General features: G+C 40.4%; 1 protein-coding gene across 2 annotated transcripts in view; it reads right to left on the bottom strand.

Moving 5' to 3' along the window:
- The window catches only part of LOC134347094 (isocitrate dehydrogenase [NADP], mitochondrial-like), a 70,937-nt gene that overhangs the window by 5,416 nt on the left and 42,864 nt on the right, over positions 1 to 22,657 (bottom strand). For both annotated transcript variants that reach the window (XM_063049217.1, XM_063049218.1), the window contains 4 exons: positions 14,749 to 14,892; positions 13,228 to 13,364; positions 10,438 to 10,589; positions 3,386 to 3,498 (listed from right to left, as the gene is read on the bottom strand). In XM_063049217.1, coding sequence (XP_062905287.1) covers positions 3,386 to 3,498; positions 10,438 to 10,589; positions 13,228 to 13,364; positions 14,749 to 14,892 — 546 coding nt within the window. The remainder of the gene's footprint in view (positions 1 to 3,385; positions 3,499 to 10,437; positions 10,590 to 13,227; positions 13,365 to 14,748; positions 14,893 to 22,657) is intronic.

The following is a 22,657-nucleotide window of genomic DNA, read 5'->3' as shown; positions in this document are numbered from 1 at the left end:
CAATAGGCAGAGAATTTCAGATTCACCACTCTTTGGGAAAAGCAGTTCCTCTTCATCTCTGTCCTGAAATTGCTCCCCCGAATCTTGAGTCTACATCTCCTAGTTCTAGTCTCACCTATCAGTGGAAACAACTTTGCTGCCTCTATCTTATATAAAATTATGAAAGGAATAGATGTTTCTATAAGATCTCCTCTCATCCTTCCAAATTCCAGTGAGTACAGTCCCTGGCAACTCAGTCTCTCCTCATAGTCTAACCCCCTCATCTCTGGAATCAACTTGGCGAACCTCCTCTGCACCGCCTCCAAAGCCAGTATATCCTTCCTCAAGTAAACTTATCACTGATTGGCAACCAGAGAAAACTTGTGTATCCCTACTTCAACAAGTTAAAAACTACAAATAATTTGAAAGTATCAACAATCATCTAGTTATAAAAGAAAATGATGACTTGGAGGTTGCAATCATCGGCAGCATTGTATGAAGGCAGTCCGTTACTGCACTAACGGGGTGATTGATAAGTTCGTGGCTTAAGGTAGAAGGAGTCAATTTTAGAAGACCTAACACATTTATTTTTCCTACATTTACACACTTAGTCCAGCAATCGTGGAGCATATGGATCCCTTCTTTGCAGAAGTCGGCGTCTTGGATCTCCAGAAGTGGTCCGCAGCAGGGTTGATTGATAAGTTTGTGGCCTAAGGTAGAAGGAAATGAGGAGAAACTTCAAACTTTCTGCATTTTCACTCAGAGTTGAACTGCACGTGCATGTAACGAGAGCTGTATAACTCATCTCCTTCTACCTTAGGCCACAAACTTATCAATCACCCCTGCTGTGGACCGCCTGGAGGTCCAAGACACTCTCGTTACATGCACATGCAGCTCAACTCTGAGTGATAATGTAGAAAGTTTGAAGTTAATAACTCAAGTCCTTCTACCTTAGGACACAAACTTATCAATCATCCCTGCTGCGGACCACTTCTACAAAGGGATCCATATGCTCCATGACTGCTGGACTAAGTGTGTACATGTAGGAGGGGACTATGTTGAAAAATAAATGTGCTAGGTTTTCTAAAATTGACTCCTTCTACCTTAGGCCACAAACTTATCAATCATCCCTCGTGTGTTTGCACTGATTTCATTCATTTTGTGTTCCAAAGAAAGCTGCAGAGATGAATTCCTTTGTTAGTAAGTATTAGGAACTAATACAGCTTTTTTTAGTACTACAGTAGTATTAGTAGTGTTCTAATTGTTCTGTGTTTCATCTAAATACATAATTTTTAACATAGTTTGTCTTTTTTTAAAATATATCTTTTTAAATTTTTCCATAAAACTTCGACTAATTAGGGCAGCTGCTTAATTGGGCCAAAATGTACTGTTCCCAATGTGTCCCAATTAACTGGAATCCACTGCGTAAGGGAAGCAGGATACATCTCAGGAGGGTTAAAAGGGTATGAAGAGGTAAGTAGGATAAATGAAAATCCCAAAACATTCTATAAATGCATTAAAAATAAGAAACTAGGGATAGAAAAGGCTCACTCAAGGACAGAGGAATGAATTTATGTGTGGAGGCAGAGGAAGTGGATAACAGGCTAAACCTGGCGTCAGTATTCAGCAAGAACATGGAGGATCATGAGCTCAAGGAAGGGTGTGCTGATATTCCAGGGCAATATACAGTAATATCAAGAGGGAGGTAGTGCTGGGTCCTGAAGAGCATTAAGGAGGGCAAGCTCTCCAGAACCTCATGAAATCTAACCAAGGCTATTGACTGAGCAAGAAAGGAAATTTCTCGGCCCCTAACTGAGATTTTTGCATCCCCAGCGACAGACAGGGTCTCAGCGAACAGGAGAATAGCCAATATTGTTCCTCTGTTTAAGAAGAGTAATAGAAACAAACTTAGAAATTATAGACCTATGAGCACTGGGAAAATACTAGAGAAGATTCTAATGGATAGGATCTATTTGCACCAGGAAAAGCCACCTTATTAGGGACAGTCACCATGGTTTTAGATTGGGGAGATAATGTCTTACAAACTTAAAATATTGAGTAACAAAGGCATACTTGATGATAAAAGTTGGGAGGTCCTACTACAGCTCTATAAAACATTATTTAGATCACATTTGGAGTATTGCTTGCTGCTCTGGTCACCGTATTATGGGAAGGATTTGGAGACTTTGGAGAGGTGAAGTGGTTTACCAGGAAGTTGCCTGGATTGGAGAAAATAGCTATAAGCAGAGGTTGTCCACACTTGGATTGCTTTCTTTGGAAACTTAAGAGGCCGAGAAGCAACCTGATAGAAGTATATAAAATTATGGGAATTCTGAAATTACATTATCATTAAATTTAATAAAATTATACAATCCCCCAAGAGTGGAAACGTCAAAATACTAGAGGGCATTGCTTTAGGTAAACTGGGGAAGGTTTAAAGGAGATTTACAAGGCAAGTTTATTTTTCTTTACATAGTGGTAGGTGTCTGCAACACACACAGGCAGGGAAGTATCAGTAGTAGGTATGATAGCAATGTTTAGCAAGCATTTCGGCAGACACATGAACAGGCGTGGAATTAAACGACACAGACCAGGTGCGGGTTTAAAATGGCAACGAGGCCAAATAGCCTTTTTCTCTGTGGCACTAGTCAATGTTCCATGTTTAATGACAGAGTCACTGATAGCAAATTAAGAAAATGTAACTAGTTCAATTACTCTTTATTCAAAGCTAGTTACAACCAATGTCACCCTGAATATCAAATGATGCTTATTTTAAACAGTAAATACTGTAAACAACAGGAATTCTGCAGATGCTGGAAATTCAAGCAACATACATCAAAGTTGCTGGTGAACGCAGCAGGCCAAGCAGCATCTATAGGAAGAGGCGCAGTCGACGTTTCAGGCCGAGACCCTTCGTCAGGACTAACTGAAGGAAGAGTGAGTAAGGGATTTGAAAGCTGGAGGGGGAGGGGGAGATGCAAAATGATAGGAGAAGACAGGAGGGGGAGGGATAGAGCCGAGAGCTGAACAGGTGATAGGCAAAAGGGGATACGAGAGGATCATGGGACAGGAGGTCCGGGAAGAAAGACGGGGGGGGGGGTGACCCAGAGGATGGGCAAGAGGTATATTCAGAGGGAGAGAGGGAGAAAAAGGAGAGTGAGAGAAAGAATGTGTGCATAAAAATGAGTAACAGATGGGGTACGAGGGGGAGGTGGGGCCTTAGCGGAAGTTAGAGAAGTCAATGTTCATGCCATCAGGTTGGAAATACAGTAAATACTGTAGCTCCCTTTGAACAAGTTCAAACAAATGCGTTAAACGTTTCCCTTTTTCCTATGACGAGGTTTAGCGTTCAGGAAAGATGAAAGGACAAGGCGTCCTGTACTGCTCTCGACTGTAGGGCACTGACCTTCTGGTGCTCTCTGTAGTGACGAGTAACTGTTCCGTGAGCAGCTTCGGCTTCAATGGTTTTCCCATCTGGACAAATCAGCACCGACGTCATCAGCCCAAGAGAACCAAATCCTGTGGAGAAAATGTCATTATGACAAGACCAGACAAGGCATTAGTCAACATATTAAAGCATTAATTGCCGTTCCCCCCTCCAGATTGCTTCATAATACATTATTGCTAGTATAAACTTGAATTACTTTTCATACATTCAACTATGCACTTGTGTTTTTTAATATATAAATTTTGGGCAGTTACTTTCCCTCTTCCCCCTCCCATCATATAACTTTATGCTCATCAAGACAATGGACATCACCAAGGGAGATGGAAACCTCCCAGTTCAGATCATGGTGCTGTAATAAAAATAGCAAGTGCCGGAAATAATCAGCAGGTCAGAGAGCAACCTTAGAAGCACAGACAATGTTTCAGGTGGGAATCAAGTGAGTATATGGGAGGTGACAGGGTGTAAAAAGCAAAGGGCTGAACAAGATGAAATGCAACAGGAGAGGACACTAGACCAGGGAATAAAGGAAAACAGGTGGGGAACCCAGAGTGAGAAAGTTGTGGGCGATGGGCCGGTCGTGGGAGTAGGGGAGGGGAAAGAGAGGGGTAAAAGGGCCAGAGAGACAAGGGAAAAGAAAAGCCAGGGATGACCGGCTACTGGAAGTTAGAGAAATCGATGTTGATGCAGTCAGGTTGGAGAATACCAAAATGAAATATGAGGTGTTGTTCATCTCATCTGCACCCAGCCTCAACTTGGTTGTGGAGGACGTCACGGACAGACATGCCAGGGTGGGACTGGGAAGTGGAATTAAAATGTTTGGCCACCAAGAGATCTCGGCTGTTACCATGGTGGGAATGAAGACGCTCTACAAAGCGATCTCTCAGGCTGTGTCAGGTCTCACCGCTGTAGAGGAGGCTGTACCAGGAGCACTGGATGCAATAAGTGGCACTGATAGATTCACATGTGAAGTACTCTCCTCCCTCACCTATCTACTTTCTCCCTCTCACCGGATTTACCCATCATCTGCCAGCTTGTGCTCCTCCTCCTCCTCCTCCACCACCACCTTTTTTATTCTGGCTTCTGCCCGCTTTCTTTCTAGTCTTGATAAAAGGTCTCAACTCAAAATGGCAACTATTTCTTTCCCTCCATAGATGCTGCCTGGCTTGCTGAGTTCCTCCAGCATTTGTGTGTATTGCTCCAGTTTTTCTAGCATGTGCACCCTCTCTCATGTCTCTAATGTTTCAGGCCAGCAGCTTTTCCCTGTCTTAATGAAGAGTCAAAGGTAAATCTGTTTTAAGCTGCACAGGAAGACTTCTTTTGAGGTGGGGGCAAAGAGAATAAGAAGCTGGGAAGATGTTTTATTCAAATCCTTCATTTTCCAGGATCTAGATATCACCGGCAAGGCAAAGTTTAATGAATACCCTTAAGTGGCCTTGAAGACAGTGGTAACTGTTCTTCTCATGCCACAGTGTTGTTGCGTGGGTATAGTAAAGATAAATAGGAATGAATGGGTTTTTACCATTGTCTTTGGCCTCTTGCCCTCTTCAACAGTGCTTTTTCCCCCCCAACAAAGCTAGTTTAAGGTATAGCATCTTGCCTTCTGACTATGCTATACAGTATTCTCCTAGGCCACAATAACAAACTTCACAATTTAGCTGAGAGACACTTCAGCCATGTACCAGCACTTTCCTTAACATTTTTCCTCTTCTGGTATTTTCAGAGTTCATCCAGACATAACTTTTGTTATACTCTGGTATAAACCATCCTCTTTCAGCCAGTTCCTCTTGTCTATCACAGATCTGCCCATTTATCTCTTTCCCTCCCACACATTCTGCAACCCACAGACATCACTGCAGATGCAAGATCAGTGTTCCAGAGTGAACCTGCAGAAAGCAGACGTGTGGAGGGCGTTTAATGAACAATTGCACAGAGTACAGGAAAGGTATGTTCCTGTTAGAAGGAAGGACAGGGATGGAAAGATAAGAGAACCCTGGATGTCCAAAGAGATGATGAATTTAGTCAAGAAGGAAAAAGGAAAGTATGTAAAGCTTCGGAAGTAAGGATCAAACGGAGCATGAGCATTATAAATGTAATGTGATGGTTAAAATTTCTACTGCGATGCTGTGAGATTATTTTACTTCAGCAGTTTTCTGTAAAAGCAATGTGTCCTGCTGGAAAAAGCATTGGCTAAAGATAAGGAACCATGTTGTCCAACTTCGGACTGTTGAATCAGCCAATCAAGATCGTGGGATGTGATTGAAAGTTCTCGAGAGCCAGGAAGAGTTTTCTGAAGTACAGTAGCCTGGTTTCAGGTCTTTTGGCGGGAGATGCAGCAAGAAGAGCACCAGGGAAGACGCCAGGAGGATCCAATCCGAAAGAGTGCTTCATGAGGTGGAGGATTCCAAGAAGAGAAGGTCTACCTGTGGTTGATGATGAGAATTCAGCGCGTGAGTAAAGTGGTACACCCAGCTACTACAGAAATGAGCTCCAATGTTTATGTGCACTGGTTTAACTGCAGTCGCCCTTTTACTTTTCTTTCTCTTGCTCTGTTAACTGCTTCATAAAGCTGAAAATTGGTAGATGTACTTTCTTTATATCTTCATGCTGGTGTACAGTCTGTCATTTCTGGGCTCTCATTTGAACCCCAAATCATACTGACCCTAGATGTGTATTGCTTATGAAGGGTGGCCTTCTCACCACTCAGTCACGTGGCTGTTAGCAGATTTAGCTAACCAGCCATGTTGGTATACGAACCCTGGTGAGAGGGTTACATCAAGTAGGCAGAAAGCAACTCAAGAAAGGAATTAGGAAAGCAAGGAGGGGCCATGAAAAGTCTTTGGCAAGTAGGGTTAAGGTGAATCCCAATGCTTTCCATAATACATCAAAAGCAAGAGGATAACTAGGGAACAGGTTGGACCACTCAAGGATAACGAGGGGAACATTTGCTCGGATGCAGAGAATGTGAGAGAGGAACTTAATGAGTCTTTTACTGCAGTATTCACCAAGGAAAAGGATGTGGAAGACCGGGAGATCACTGCTGAAAACATTAGGACGTCTAGCGGTCAAGGAGGAGGAAGTGTTGGGTCTCCTAATGAGTACAAAGGTGGATAAGCCCCCAGGCCTGATGTGATTTACCCCACATTATTGAGGGAGGTAAAAGACAAGAATGTTGGAGCCTTGACCAGTACCTTCGTGTCCTCTCTAAGCACAGGCGAGGTCCCGGAGGACTATCAAGGGAATAAGGGAAACTCCTGGAAACTATAGACCAGTGGATCTCACAGGAGTTGTAGGGAAATTGTTGGAGAAAATTCTTAGGGATAGGATATATGAGTATGTGAAAACCCATGGCCTAATTAGGAAGAGCCAGTATGGCTTTGTTCGGGGCAAACTGTGTCTTACCAACTTGATTGAATTTTTTGACAAGGTGATGAGAGAAATTGATGAAAGTAGAGCAGTGGCTGTTGTCTACATGGATCTGTGTAAGGCATTTGACATGGAAGGCCAATCCAGAAGATTAAGATGCATGAGGTCTGCGGCGAATTGGCTGTTTGGATTCAGAACTGGCTTGCACATAGAAGACAGAGGGTAGTGGTCGAAGGGACTTATTCGAGCTGGAGTGTTCTGCAGAGATCTGTGCTGGGACCTCTGCTGTATGTGATGCATGTAAATCGTCTGGATGAAAATGCAGATGGGTGGGTTAGTAAGTTTGCAGATAATACCAAAATTGGTGGAGCTGTGGATAGTGTAGAAGACTGGCATATACAGCATGATATAGATCGGTTGCAGACGGGGCAGAGAAATGGCAGATGGAGTTTAGTCCAGGTAAATGTGAGGTGTTGCACCCTGGTAGGGCAAATGCAAGGAGGCAGTACACCATTAAGGCAAAATTCCTAACAGTGCTACTGAGCAGAGAAAATAGGGTTCAAATTCAAAACTCCTTAAAAATGGCTACACAGGTCGATAGGGTGGTTAAGTAAACCTCTGAGTAAAAAAACCTTCCTTTAATATCCGCCTTGAACCCCCCACACCTTACCTTATTCCGCATTAAAGCACAACAACAGCTTCACAAAAAACGCATCTCCCCCATTTCACGTACATCTGCTCTCACTCCATCCTCCCACCACCCCACTAGGAATAGGGTTCCCCTGGTCCTCACCTACCACCCCACCAGCCTCCGGGTCCAACATATTATTCTCCGTAACTTCCGCCACCTCCAACGGGATCCCACCACTAAGCATATCTTTCCCTCCCCCCCTCTCTCTGCATTCCGCAGGGATCGCTCCCTACACAACTCCCTTGTCCATTCGTCCCCCCCATCCCTCCCCACTGACCTCCCTCCTGGCACTTATCCGTGTAAGCGGAACAAGTGCTACACATGCCCTTACACTTCCTCCCTTACCACCATTCAGGGCCCCAAACAGTCCTTCCAGTTGAGGCATCACTTCACCTGTGAGTCGACTGGGGTGATATACTGTGTCCGGTGCTCCCGATGTGGCCTTTTATATATTGGTGAGACCCGACGCAGACTGGAAGACCGCTTTGCTGAACATCTACGCTCTGTCCGCCAGAGAAAGCAGGATCTCCCAGTGGCCACACATTTTAATTCCACATCCCATTCTGACATGTCTATCCACGGCCTCCTCTACTGTAAAGATGAAGCCACACTCAGGTTGGAGGAACAACACCTTATATTCCGTATGGGTAGCCTCCAACCTGATGGCATGAACATTGACTTCTCTAACTTCCGCTAGGCCCCACCTCCCCCTCATACCCCATCTGTTACTCTTTTTAATGCACACATTCTTTCTCTCACTCTCCTTTTTCTCCCTCTGTCCCTCTGAATATACCTCTTGCCCATCCTCTGGGTCACCCCCCCCCCGTCTTTCTTCCCGGACCTCCTGTCCCATGATCCTCTCGTATCCCCTTCTGCCTATCACCTGTCCAGCTCTCGGCTCCATCCCTCCCCCTCCTGTCTTCTCCTATCATTTTGCATCTCCCCCTCCCCCTCCAGCTTTCAAATCCCTTACTCACTCTTCCTTCAGTTAGTCCTGACGAAGGGTCTCGGCCTGAAACGTCGACTGCGCTTCTTCCTATAGATGCTGCCTGGCCTGCTGCGTTCACCAGCAACTTTGATGTATGTTCCTGTTTATATCCTCACTTACAGAAGTGACATTATTTTAATTCAAGGGATATATTAACATTTCCACTTCTACTTCATTAGAGTGACTTCCATCCAGATGAAGGAATGAAAACTCTCTTGCTCATTTGATAAGTAACACATTTCTTCTTATTTCTCATGGGTTACTGACAACACAGGCATTTATAGTATTTCATTAGTTACCCCAGAACTGGTAAAGAAGTTAATTAAGCTTAATTACATTGGGATCTCCAGCATGGATGGCAGATTTCCTTCTCTTGAAGGCACTGCTGAACCAAATAGGTTTCTACTATACAATAGGCTCATGGCTGCTGTAACTAAGAAAACTCGTCACTTTAAATTACTGATTACTCAAGGTTAAATTCTGCAGACTTTGAACTAGTGCTTTTGGATCAATGGTGGAAATCTTTGGTTGCTGGAACAGTAACTAACCAAATTAACACACACAAAATGCTGGAGAAACTCAGCAGGCTAGGCGACATCTATGGAAAAAAAAAGTACAGTGGATGTTTCGGGCTGACACCCTTCAGCAGTTCTGGGGGGAAAAAATCATCTTTTTTTTCTTCAGTCCTGCCAAAGGGTCTCGGCCTGAAACGCTGACTGTACTTTTTTCCATAGATGCTGTCTGGCCCGCTGAGTTCCTCCAGCATTTTGTGCGTGTTGTTTTGGATTTCCAGCATTTGCAGATTTTCTCTTGTCAGTAACTTAACCATTTTGGTACATTGCCCTGGAGTGGGCTTCAACAGAACATTAACTGCCACTTGAGGTTTTAGCACACATGAATGCAGCATGGCCTACATGTTACATTTCTGCAAAACATCTTCAACATAAATAACATTTCAAGACACTTCACAACAGGCAGAAGGAAGTCTGGCACAGAGCTACAAGGAAGAGATTAAAAAGGATGGCCAAATCTTCAAACAAAAAAAAAGTGAGTTTTAGAAAAGGAAAGTAGAAAAAGCAGAGATGGAGACTTCAGGGCAGAAGCTAGACATCAGACGGTAATCTAAATGAGGGAATAATGCACAAGACCTTTTGGCCAAATGACATGAGTGGAAATTATCATGATATCATAGGGTCAACTGCCTCAATGAATGGACTAGGGGCGGGGGGTGTGCGTGATGCACTGTAGTATAGGTCAAAGGTGATACCAAAGCAGAGCAAGAAAAAATACAAGACAGAGACATAGAACACGACAACTCCTGCTCCTAGAAGTGGCAAGTTTGAGTGAAAGCTGACACGGGAATCAGGAAGACTGGAGAAACATCATCAAAAATTAGCAATAATAGAATTGTTCCAATACACACAATGGTTATATGAGACAACATGATTGTGAAAATACACGATTGGTATCCTCCTATGTAAAACAGTGTCATGAACTCCCTCAAGTACAGGGAATGAAATCAAAACAGCACCTAAAGTTTTTACACACTGTAAATGAACTCACTATTTGCATAATGACAAAACCAAAGAGAAAAAGAGAAAATCCTGGGGAAATCAATGCAAATAAAATTTAATACATCCGATAATGATTTCTTAAGGCAGTTGCTGAATCATTTTAAGTCTAAATGTGGTGGTGGGGGGGCAAGAGAGACAACAGAGAGGAGCTGGAGGGAGAATAATGTGGAGGCACAGAGACAATAATGCATAGTGTGAAACTGATAATTTAACAAATGATACCATAACAACCCAAGTAAATACACTCAAAATTACAATGCTGAACGATGTAATTAGTATTAACAATCCATTTAGCAATTGTCTTTATAGATTCCAGAACATTTACAAACACATTTTGCCAAAGTGTACCGATGAATCTTTTAAAGAAAGTAGTCTCTCTTTAATCGAGAATTACCTTGTGCCAGGATGTCAGACTGAACATCTCCATCATAGTTCTTACAAGCCCAGACAAAACCTCCTGAGGACTTCAACATCTGTGCCACCATATCATCGATCAACCGGTGCTCATACCAGATACCCAACTTATCAAAAGTTGCTTTATAATTACTGTTGGAGCGAAAACAAAAAGTAAACCTTGTCTAATCAATCCAACCACCCATAAATGAACAAAATGATGAACTCCAAAAAGCTGATTTTGCACTTCAGACATTTAATATAAGCAGAGATGAACATAAGTTTACGAGACATGTCATGGTGGGTTCTGGCAAGTTTGCTACTGATTCGCCATACCACGGCAGCCACATGCATCATATAAATCATAATAGCATTTCAATATCAAGATCTTCTGTGGTTAAATTTCAGGAACCAATTCCAAGATATCCTTAGTGAATAGTTCAATTACATTTGGTATTTGGCAGTAATGGCTCCAGGCATCTAAATTTTATAGCATTGGCTATGATAATAGTTATCCTCAGGAACAAAGGGCTTTCATGCATGGTTACTCAGCATGGCCCCTGCTAGAGACCATATGTCTGCACGATAAAACTGTCCAATGTGTAGAAATGCCTGCCAGACAGAACAGACCATATGGCTCCTCAAGTCAACTCTGCCAATTAGTAAGATCATATGACACTGGACTTAACAACACTTTTCTGTTCATCTCTAATAATCCTACACACAGCTATCAAACAAAACTTGACTGTATTTAATAGTTCTTCCTCCACAGCTCTCTAGAGAGGGAATTCCAGAGATTCAAGACTCTCAGAGTTGAAATTCTTCAATGGGTGACCTCTTTTACTGAAACAATTCTTCCATGAGAGAAAACGTCCTCTCAGCCTGTAAGCCTCTTAATGCTCTAAGTTTTTCTTTCAACCTTTAAGCTAACACTTCCATTTGTTTTGGCAACATTAGAGAGACAGTAAATAGTTATGAAATGGCTAAGTTTAGCTATGATACACTATCTTATGGGCTGTAGAAAATAATTTAGTCATTTGTGTCTTAACATTTCACGAGCATGAGTTTCCATCTCCTAATGGCCTAGCAGTAAAAAATTAAGCTAAATATCAGGGTCTAAAAAGAACTGTACCTTTTTCAAAAGAAGTTACCAAAGGCTAGGCCCAAGTAAGTGGCAGCTCATAAAGCAGAATATAGAGAAGTTGTTTTGTTTAAAATCAATGAAAATGCAGAAAATGAAAAGGAGAACAAGTTTATTAATAGTTTATTGTAATTCCTTCCTCATCAGTACTGCTTGTAACCTCCCTCATAACAATTCAGCAAACTGCAAGTTAAGAAATCAGAGTTTTAATGGATGAGCTATTAACACGCAGAGTTAGACTGGATTATGAGTAAATTTAATAAAGGTCTTGAAAGTTATGTCGGGGTTAAGTAAGAGTACATAGGGAAAAACATAACCACTGACAAGTGTAACAAGGACTTAGATTTGAAATAATTGGCAAAGGATACAAGAGGCAAGATGAGATGTCATGAACTGGAATGTATTTGAAAAAATGGTGGAAGCAGATTTAATTATGAATTTTAAAAGGAAATTGGATACAAACTTAAAATAAAATGCAATATGCTAGACCAGAAGAGTGGAACAACATGGACAATGCTTTCAACGCACTGGTTAAAGCACAATAAGTGGCCTCCTGTTAACTTGTAACTCGTGATTAACAACACTGAAATGGAGTAGCTTGGCATGTTCAGTAATTTAATTATACAGAGACAAGATACATCAAATGTACTGAAATAAATAAACCTGATTATAAAAATTTATAAACACTAATCTGTGATGTTACACAATGGTTCCACAAATAGATATTGGTCTTTGCGAGTCATTTCCCAAAGAGACATCCAAATTGTTTACAGAAGCAACTCTAATTGGTAAATTGAAGGAAATAATTTAGGCAGAAAAGTTTGTAACACTGGCACAGAATTTTTCAATAACATTAATGAACAACATGGGGACACTGCTCTGTATTCACATTTTGTTTTTGTTTTCTATAATTTGGCAGTTCAAATGGTTTCGTCATGGACTGAAGGGACTGGTTCTGTGACTTTCTATGACTCTAATTATAGTTAACAGTTTTGGTAACCCTTTATAATTAGCAGCGGTAAATAGCATTTGCTAACAATCTGTACACTTTCTTCTGTTTTTCCTCTTTCTTGGGCATTCTGTCTTTCACATTTCAGTTGAACAAAACTAAATATAATATGTACATTTTAGTTTATTCACAGTATAAGGCCAGCATTTCTTACACATCTCCATTTCTTCTGAGAATCATCTGCATTAGTGCACAACACAAAGACACTTGCACAATTTTGAAACTTGGGGAGCTGTAAGACTTTTACCCAATGGAAACAAATGGGACAACATTATCAAGTCTGGATGGTATGTAAATTGGGAGAAATAAATGATCCCTAGGTGCCCTGTATTTAAACTTTATTTTCTTACAACATAGAAGGCAAGTCACCCCTTCAAATGAATATCAGCTCTCAGAGCAATCCCATCACTCCCACTGCCATCACCCTTACTATCTTACAAGCACATCATCTCCAGATTCTCCTATCATCCACTTACCCGACGGGTAATTTACAGCAGCCCAATTAAACCTACCAATCAGGGTGTTTTTGGGATTTGAGAAACCAGAATACCTGGAGGAAATAATCTCCACATCATTAACCTGCATTTAGCAAACCTGCAACAGAAAATATTCTTTTCATTAGATTCTCTGGGAAAACTTACTGATCAAAAATATCCTGGAATATGTCCTTAAACCTTCCATCATATGCTTTCATAATAGTGTTTTTGGTACTCATATAAAGAGGCCATTTCTTGGATAGGGCATATTGGAAGCAGCTGTGTGCAAATCCTGTAATAGACTGGTATTAAAAAGGGGAAAAGATTATTCACAATATATGATGTGTACGAGAGTTAGAACATCATGTTGCAGTTATAATAACTATCAGTTAGACCAACTCTTGTCAGCCACCACTGCGGCAGAACTTAGATTAAGAGATGGGTTGAACAAAGAAAGGTTTAAAACATCCAAAGGACTGTTTCACTGAAGCAAAAGACAGAATATAAAGTAATTAATGTGAGGGCCTATTCAAGCAGTAACACAGTCCAAAACAGAGTAAACAAGGCTGATTTGAAAAAAGGACTATTGAAATGACATGGTGTTAGAAAACAATGATAGAGTGTAGACTATGGTATTAAGAATAAGCGTAGCCTGAAAAAAATACTCCTGGAGTCAACGTGACACAGCCACAGGAAAGGTTTTGAGAGATAGACTGTGATTTTCATCTATTAAGTATTTCTTCTTTGTACTGAATGTAACTTCCTTAATAAATCTGTCATATTTATAACCAATATAGCTGAGCATTATAGTTCACTGCAGTCAAGACTGAATCTCTCTACTTTAAATTAAATTTTCTCTGTAAAATAAACCCACTAACTGGCAAATCTTGCAGAAGAAGGAAGAGGGAGGACAGGGGAAAGGGGAATGAGAGGAGATAGTTTTTTGCCAAGTATCTGGACAGTAAATTGAATGCAGTCTATTATCTCCCATGCATTGTAAATGTTTGCTCAACAGTTTAATTTATATTAATAGATTTGACTTTTGAGTAATTAAGTCTTACCATTTTCTAAAGGTATTATCAGTTTTATTCTGAACTGTTCATTTATCCCTTGAGCCTGGTACAAAGAAACAAACAAAAGAAAATCTGCAGATGCTGGAAATCCAAGCAACACACACAAGATGCTGGAAGAACTCAACACGCCAGACAGCATGAAGGGTCTCAGCCCGAAATGTCGACTATACTCTTTTCCATAGTTGCTGCCTGGCCTGCTGAGTTCCTCCAGCATTTTGTGTGTGTTACAAAGAAACAAAGCTCATCCAGGTCTCCTCCATTGTCACATTCAATTACTCACTTCAGAAACGCTCACTACTACACTAAACCAACTAATGTGCATCAAGTTGTGGAACTCTCATACAATATAAATACAGCTGTCAGAGCTGGGCTGATGTTTTGACATAGAACCTGGGCAATTGGTGTAATTATAACACTAGACCTCTCCCTATAACTTCTGCAGCTCCACCTCCTCTCCCAACTGACACACTATCCTGATCGTGGGGAAGAAAAATCATTTGGCTCCCTACCTAGGACCAAAATGGACGAGTCGTTTTGACCTTCCAGGGTAATTGGAGATAAGGAACGAATGCTCAGAAATGAATCAAAATTTAGTCAGTTTGAAATGTCTTACCTCATCAGTGTTGTACATTCCCATTCCCACTCCTCCACCAGGGAACTCAAACACATTCCATTCCAGGGATTCACTTCCATCTTTGGGGAGGAAGACAAGCTTAAAGTTACCTGGCTTGTCCATGACAAAATCTATCGCTCGATACTGAAAGGGAATTATTGTTAATATTAGATACCATTCAAAATAAAACAAGTAATCAATAAAAGGCCTTTCAGTATAACTCTCCACATTTGATTCCCAAAACAGATGCAAGTGCTGACCCCAAATGAGATTAATTCAGTTCTCCTGTATTTTCACAAGATTCTCTAGTTCTTGGTTTAATTGATATCTACGGTATGTTGATGTTTTGGGGGCGGGCTGAAGAACAGAAGAGATGCAGTGGTCAGCACAGCAGACATTAGTATCTGTCATCATTCACGTGACATGAATATCTGTACGGTCTCTCACAGCCATAAAGAAATTTTAAAACATGGATCTCATGGACCCTGCAAAGTTAGTTCCACTCATATCTTCTATACAATCTGACTCAAGGCTCAAAATTGTTTACTGTCATTCTTCAGTACACAAGTGTAACAGAGAAAAATGATTGTTACTCCAGATCTGATGCAACATAAAAAACGTAATAAATATAAATGTAAAAGCAATGTACAACTAACTGTTGAGTGTGGCCGTATATACGTAAGATTAGCTTACTACTGTTGGCCGTAAAGGAATTAAAATATGGAAGAAAACATTAAACGCAAATGGATCAAGGACAATGGAAGTAGACGGACAAGATACCTTTATTCTTGCCACGAGCTTGAAGGAATGGAGGCTGCTGTTTTGTGAAGCTGCCCTGTAAGCTCCATTTAGTGAACTATTTGATGTACAGATTCTTGCTCTGGGATAACTTAATCAGAGTAATTGAACATGGACACAAGTATTTTCTGTTAATGATCTGCTAAACCTGAGACCATTCTCAGATAAACTGTTTATTGTGTAGAATGGCAGGTTTGCAGAAGTAGTCTCGTTATCTCTGTCTAGTGTGTGGGTGACCCACTTTGACTGGTCTGAACCAAGTCAAATAGAACAAAAGAAGTCACCTACAGCATGAAGCTGTGTAGCCCATGGCGACATCCAATGGGAATCTGACACAGGTAAGTCAGATGATCTTGACCAATGAGATTGAAATGCACCATTTGAACTGATAAGGAAAGAGTATAAGGATGAAAAGCTTCAAATGCAAAGAAGTGAGAACTCCAGAGAGTTACTATTGCAAGGAAGAATCCCATGAGTATTGGTACAGCGGGAACAGCAGAATTCATGTTTTAAGTTGACCCTCGGTTGATGTTTGTGCAGAGACAATAAAGTGCGAGCTTTGATTAATTAAGAGTTGTGTAGTGAATTGTCTAACCTAGACCTGTTGAGATTGGTTAACATTACATCCTAATGTTTTGAGACAGCCTCTTTCAAAAGGATTTTATCATTAAGGGGTGCAATGAACTTGATCTCCATAAAGAGAAATGCAGTAGGCAGCATCAAAAACTAGACAATTTTTTGACTTTGATAAGTCCTTGACCATTAATCATGAAGAATAGGGCATCCTCCTTAACTTTAGGTTGTCTGCAGAAATCGGCCTGCACCTTATATCATGACACGCAAGCCCCAATTTTAATCAACGGGTCCACAACAGACTGAAATGGCTTCACTTCTCTTGCTGCAATAATGAGATCTTTAAAATTTTCCTCTTCACCTCCCCTCTTAATTCTTTGCCTTAGGATCTAACAGTTCTCAAATTTGCCTCATATGGACCTTACAATGCATTTCTACATAAATGGTGTAAAAATGTAGGCTGCTATCAATAAGGACTCAAGTTCCTTCTTCCCACCACTGGACAATGCCACTGATGAAAGCAAAATATCACTGTCTTATTACGGTGGTCAAAGCCATTCTTCGAAGAATTTACTGCTGTAAAGGCAGTCTACCAAATCCTTGCTGGCAGGCGTGCTAGAGTATTTGGGAAGAGTTTAAACTAATTTGGCAAGGTGATGGGAACCAGAGTGAAAGAGCTGAAGATGGGGCAGTTGGTATACAAGCAGTGGTAGTGTGCAGTGAGACCATCAGGAAGGACAAGCAGATGACAGGGCAATATTGCAGTCAGTGGGATGAGCTGCAGTGCAAAAGGGGGACAAAATAGAAAGGAGTGATGAATGCAGGACTGAAGGTATTATATTTGAGTGCACACAGTATATAAAATAAGGTAGATGATCTTGTAGCACAGTTAAAGATTAGCCGGTATGACATTATGGGCATCACTGATTCGTGGCTGAAAGAAGATTATAGTTGGGAACTTAACAACCAAGGGTACACATTATATTGAAAGGACAAGTGGGTATGGAGAGGGGGTGGCTTGGCTCTGTTGGTAAAAAAATTATACCAAATCCTTAGAAAGAGGTGACATAGGTGATCATAAGATGTATAATCCTTGTGGGTAGAGTTAAGAAACTGAAAGGGAAAAAATACTCTGATATATGAGTTATATATCCTGGCCTCTGAACAGTAACCAGGATGTGGGCTACAATTTACAACAGGAGAGAGAAAAGGCATGTCAAAAGGGCAATCTTATGACAGTCAGGGGGGTTTCAAAATGCAATTAGGTTGGGAAAATCAGATTGGTGCTGGATCCCAAGAAAGAGAATCTATGGAATGCCTACAAGATGGCTTTTTAGAGCTGCTTGCAGTTGAGCCCACTGGCGATCAGCTATTTTGGATTGGGTGAAATGTAATGGATTTGATTAGGGAACTTAAGCTAAAGAAACGCTTAGCAGGCAGAGATCATATTATGATAGAATTCACCCTTCCATTTGAGACGGAGAAGCTAAAGTCAGAGGTATCAGTATTAGTGTGGAGTAAAGGGAATTACAGAGCATGAGAGGGGAACTGGACAAAAGTTGATTAGAAGGGGACTCTAGCATGGATGATGGCAGAGCAGCAATGGCTGGAGTTTCTGGGAGAAATTCAAAAGGTGTTGGATAGACATATCCCAAAGAAGTAGTATTCTGAAGACAGGATGATGTAATCATGAAAGTCAAAGCCAACATAAAAGCAAAAGAGGGGGCATATACGATGGATACACGGTGTATCGGAAGGATAGGAAGTTAGGCAGAGGGAGAGGCGTGGCTTTATTGGTAAGAAATGATATTAAATCATTAGAAAGAGGTGATATAGGATCGGAAGGTGCAGAATCTTTATGCGTTGAGCTAAGAATCGCAGGGGTAAAAGGACCCTGATGGCAGTTATATACAGGCCTCCAAACAGCTGCAGTGATGTGGACAACAAATTACAACAGGAAATAGAAAAGGTTTGTCAGAAGGGCAGTGTTATGATCATTGTGGGGGATTTTAACATGCGAGTGGATTGGGAAAATCAGGTCGGCACTGGATCTCAAGAGAGAGAGTTTGTAGAATGTCCGCGAGATGGCTTTTTAGAGCAGCTTGTTGTTGAGCCCACTAGGGGACCGGCGGTACTGGATTGGGTATTGGGTAATGAACTGGAGGTGATTAGACAGATTGAGGTGAAGGAACCCTTAGGAGGCAGTGATCATAACATGATTGAGTTCACTGTGAAATTTGAAAAAGAGAAGCCGAAATCCAATGTGTCGGTATTCCAGTGGAGTAAAGGAAATTACAGTGGCATGAGAGAGGAACTGGCCAAAGTTGACTGGAAAGGGACACTAGCAGGAAGGACGGCAGAGCAACTGTGGCTGGAGTCTATGCGAGAAGTGAGGAGGGTGCAAGACAGATATATTCCAAAAAAGAAATTTTTGAATGGAAAAAGGATGCAACCGTGGCTGACAAGAGAAGTCAAAGCCAAAGTTAAAGCTAAGGAGAGGGCATACAACGAAGCAAAAATTAATGGGAAGACAGAGGATTGGGAAGTTTTTAAAAGCTTACAAAAGGAAACTAAGGTGGTCATTAAGAGGATGAACTATGAAAGGAAGCTAGCAAATAATATCAAAGAGGATACTAAAAGCTTTTTCAAGTATATAAAGAGTGAAAGACAGGTGAGAATAGATATAGGACCGATAGAAAATGATGCTGGAGAAATTGTAATGGGAGATAAGGAGATGGCAGAGGAACTGAATGAATATTTTGCGTCAGTCTTCACTGAGGAAGGCATCAGCAGTATACCAGACACTCAAGGGTGGCAGGGAAGAGAAGTGTGCACAGTCACAATTACGACAGAGAAAGTACTCAGGAAGCTGAATAGTCTAAGGGCAGATAAATGTCCCGGACCGGATGGAATGCACCCTCGTGTTCTGAAGGAAGTAGCTGTGGAGATTGCGGAGGCATTAGCGATGATCTTTCAAAAGTCGATAGATTCTGGCATGGTTCCGGAAGACTGGAAGATTGCAAATATCACTCCACTATTTAAGTAGGGGGCAAGGAAGCAAAAAGGAAATTATAGACCTGTTAGCTTGACATCGGTGGTTGGGAAGTTGTTGGATTCGATTGTCAAGGATGAGGTTACGGAGTACCTGGAGGCATATGACAAGATAGGCAGAACTCAGCATGGATTCCTTAAAGGAAAATCCTGCCTGACAAACCTATTACAATTTTTTGAGGAAATTACAAGTAGGCTAGACGAGGGAGATGCAGTGGATGTTGGAAATTTGGATTTTCAGAAGGCCTTTGACAAGGTGCCACACATGAGGCTGCTTAACATGATAAGAGCCCATGGAATTAGGGGAAAATTACATACATGGATAGAGCGTTGGTTGATTGGCAGGAAACAGAGAGTGGAAATAAAGGGATCCTATTCTGGTTGGCTGCTGATTACCAGTGGTGTTCCACAGGGGTCCGTGTGGGGGCTGCTTCTTTTTACATTGTACATCAACGATTTGGATTATGGAATAGATGGCTTTGTGGCTAAGTTTGCTGATGATACAAAGATAGGTGGAGGGGCCGGTAGAGCTGAGGTAACAGAGAGTCTGCAGAGAGACTTGGATAGATTGGAAGAATGGGCAAAGAAGTGGCAAATGAAATACAGTGTTGGAAAGTGTATGGTTATGCACTTTGGCAGAAGAAATAAATGGGCAGACTATTATTTAAATGGGGAGAGAATTCAAAGTTCTGAGATGCAATGGGTCTTGGGAGTCCTCGTGCAGGATACCCTTTCTTTTTCTTTTTAAATCTTTTTATTGAGTAAGTATACAAAAAAGGTAAGCCATATAAACATTAATACAATGTTAAAGTATAATAAAATTCCAAAAGGTATCAATACCCAAAAAAAATACTACAAACAATGTAATTTAAACATAAGAAACCAAGATAACATAATAGTATACTAAATTTTATATATATCAATGGAAAAAAAGAAAAAAAAAACCCCAAAAAAAACCCACCGTGCAACTAACTAAAAGCAAGGCAAAGCAATGGGCTAACTTGAAACCAAACAGAGTTAAACTTAAAATCACGTCCTCAATCCCGACCTCCATTAAAAACAGTGAAAAAAAAACAAGAAGGGTAAATATTACATTAAATGAAAATATCGAATAAAAGGTCCCCAAATCTGTTCAAATTTAAATGAAGAATCATAAAGGTTACTTCTAATTTTCTCCAAATTCAAACATAAAATCGTCTGAGAAAACCAAAAAAAGGTAGTTGGAGCATTAAGCTCTTTCCAATGTTGTAAAATACATCTTTTCGCCATTAAAGTAAGAAATGCAATCATTCTACGGGCTGAAGGGGAAAGATTACTAGAAATTTTAGGTAGTCCAAAGATAGCAGTAATAGGGTGAGGAGAGATATCTATATTTAATACCTTAGAAATAATATTGAAAATATCTCTCCAAAAAGTTTCCAAAGTAGGGCAAGACCAAAACATATGAGTTAAAGAGGCTATCTGCCCCGAACATCTATCACAGAAAGGATTAATATGCGAGTAAAAACGCGCTAACTTATCTTTGGACATATGTGCTCTATGAACCACTTTAAATTGAATTAGGGAATGTTTAGCACAAATAGAGGAAGTATTAACTAATTGTAAAATCTGCCCCCAATCATCCACAGAAATGGTAAGCCCCAATTCCTGTTCCCAATCTACCCTAATCTTATCAAATGGAGCTTTCCTAAGTTTCATAATAATATTATAAATCATAGCCGATGCACCTTTCTGACATGGATTGAGGTTAATTATCGAATCTAAAATATATGTAGGAGGAAGCATTGGAAAGGAAGAAAGTATAGTACTTAGGAAATTTCTAACTTGTAAATATCTAAAAAAATGTATTCTTGATAAGTTATATTTATTAGATAATTGTTCAAAAGACATAAGGGAACCATCTAAAAATAAATCCAAAAACAGTAAAATACCCTTAGTCTTCCAAGTTTGAAAAGCGCGATCCGTAAAGGAGGGAGGAAAAAATATGTTACCTAAAATAGGAATCGCTAACCCGAATTGATTAAGATCAAAAAATTTTCTGAATTGAAACCAAATGCGCAAGGCATATTTAACTATCAGGTTAGAGACCTGCTTAAGGCGTTTCGAATCAAAAGGGAGAGAGGAGCCTAAAATAGAGCCAAGTGTATAACCCTGAACAGATTGTAATTCCAATGCTACCCACTTAGGAATAGATAGTATGTCCTGGTCAAGTAACCAAAATTTCATATGTCGAATATTAATAGCCCAATAATAGAATCTAAAGTTAGGTAATGCTAAACCTCCATCTCTCTTAGCTTTCTGTAAATGTATTTTACCCAGTCTCGGATTCTTATTCTGCCAAATAAATGAAGAAATTTTAGAGTCAACTTTATCAAAGAAAGATTTTGGAACGAAAATTGGTAATGCCTGAAACACATATAAAAATTTTGGCAAAAAAAACATCTTAACTGCATTAATACGACCAATCAAAGTTAAATATAAGGGAAACCATTTAGATGAAAGTTGAGTAATATGGTCTATTAATAGTAAAAAGTTAATCTTAAATAAATCTTTGTATTTACAAGTAATTTTAATCCCAAGATATGAAAAATAATTATTAATCAATTTAAATGGAAATTTATAATATAAGGGAAGATGTTTATTAATCGGAAAAAGTTCACTCTTACTAAGATTTAATTTATAACCTGAGAAAAAACCAAATTGTGCTAATAACTCTAAAACAGCAGGAATAGATTTCTCAGGATTAGAAATATATAAAAGTAAATCATCAGCATAGAGTGATAATTTATGGGACTTTAATCCCCGAGTTATCCCAGTAATATTTGAAGATTCTCGAATAGCAATTGCAAGAGGTTCTAATGCAATATCAAATAATAGGGGACTAAGAGGACAGCCTTGTCGAGTACCATGAAAGAGAGGAAAAAAAGGTGAGTATAAAGAGTTAGTACAAACCGAGGCTACAGGGGAATGATATAACAGTTTAATCCAGGATATAAATTTCAAGCTAAAATTAAACATTTCAAGCACCTTAAATAAATAAGGCCATGGATACCCTTAAGGTTAACTTCCAGGTTGAGTCGGTGGTGAAGAAGGCGAATGCAATGTTGGCATTCATTTCTAGAGGAATAGAGTATAGGGGCAGGGATGTGATGTTGAGGCTCTATAAGGTGCTGTTAAGACCTCACCTGGAGTACTGTGGGCAGTTTTGGGCTCCTTATATAAGAAAGGATGTGCTGACGTTGGAGAGGGTACAGAGAAGATTCACTAGAATGATTCCAGGAATTAAAGGGTTAACATATGAGGAACATTTGTCTGCTCTTGGATTGTATTCCTTAGAAGAATGAGGGGGGACCTCATAGAAACATTTCGAATGTTGAAAGGCATGGACAGAGTGGATGTGGCAAAGTTGTTTCCCATGATGGGGGAGTCTAGTACGAGAGGGCATGACTTAAGGAATGAAGGGCGCCCATTCAGAACAGAGATGCGA

The sequence above is a fragment of the Mobula hypostoma genome, chromosome 5, assembly GCF_963921235.1.
Source record: "Mobula hypostoma chromosome 5, sMobHyp1.1, whole genome shotgun sequence".
NCBI lineage: Eukaryota > Metazoa > Chordata > Chondrichthyes > Myliobatiformes > Myliobatidae > Mobula > Mobula hypostoma.
Note: the sequence above shows the minus strand (reverse complement) of the source record. Positions and strands in the feature narration are given on the sequence as shown.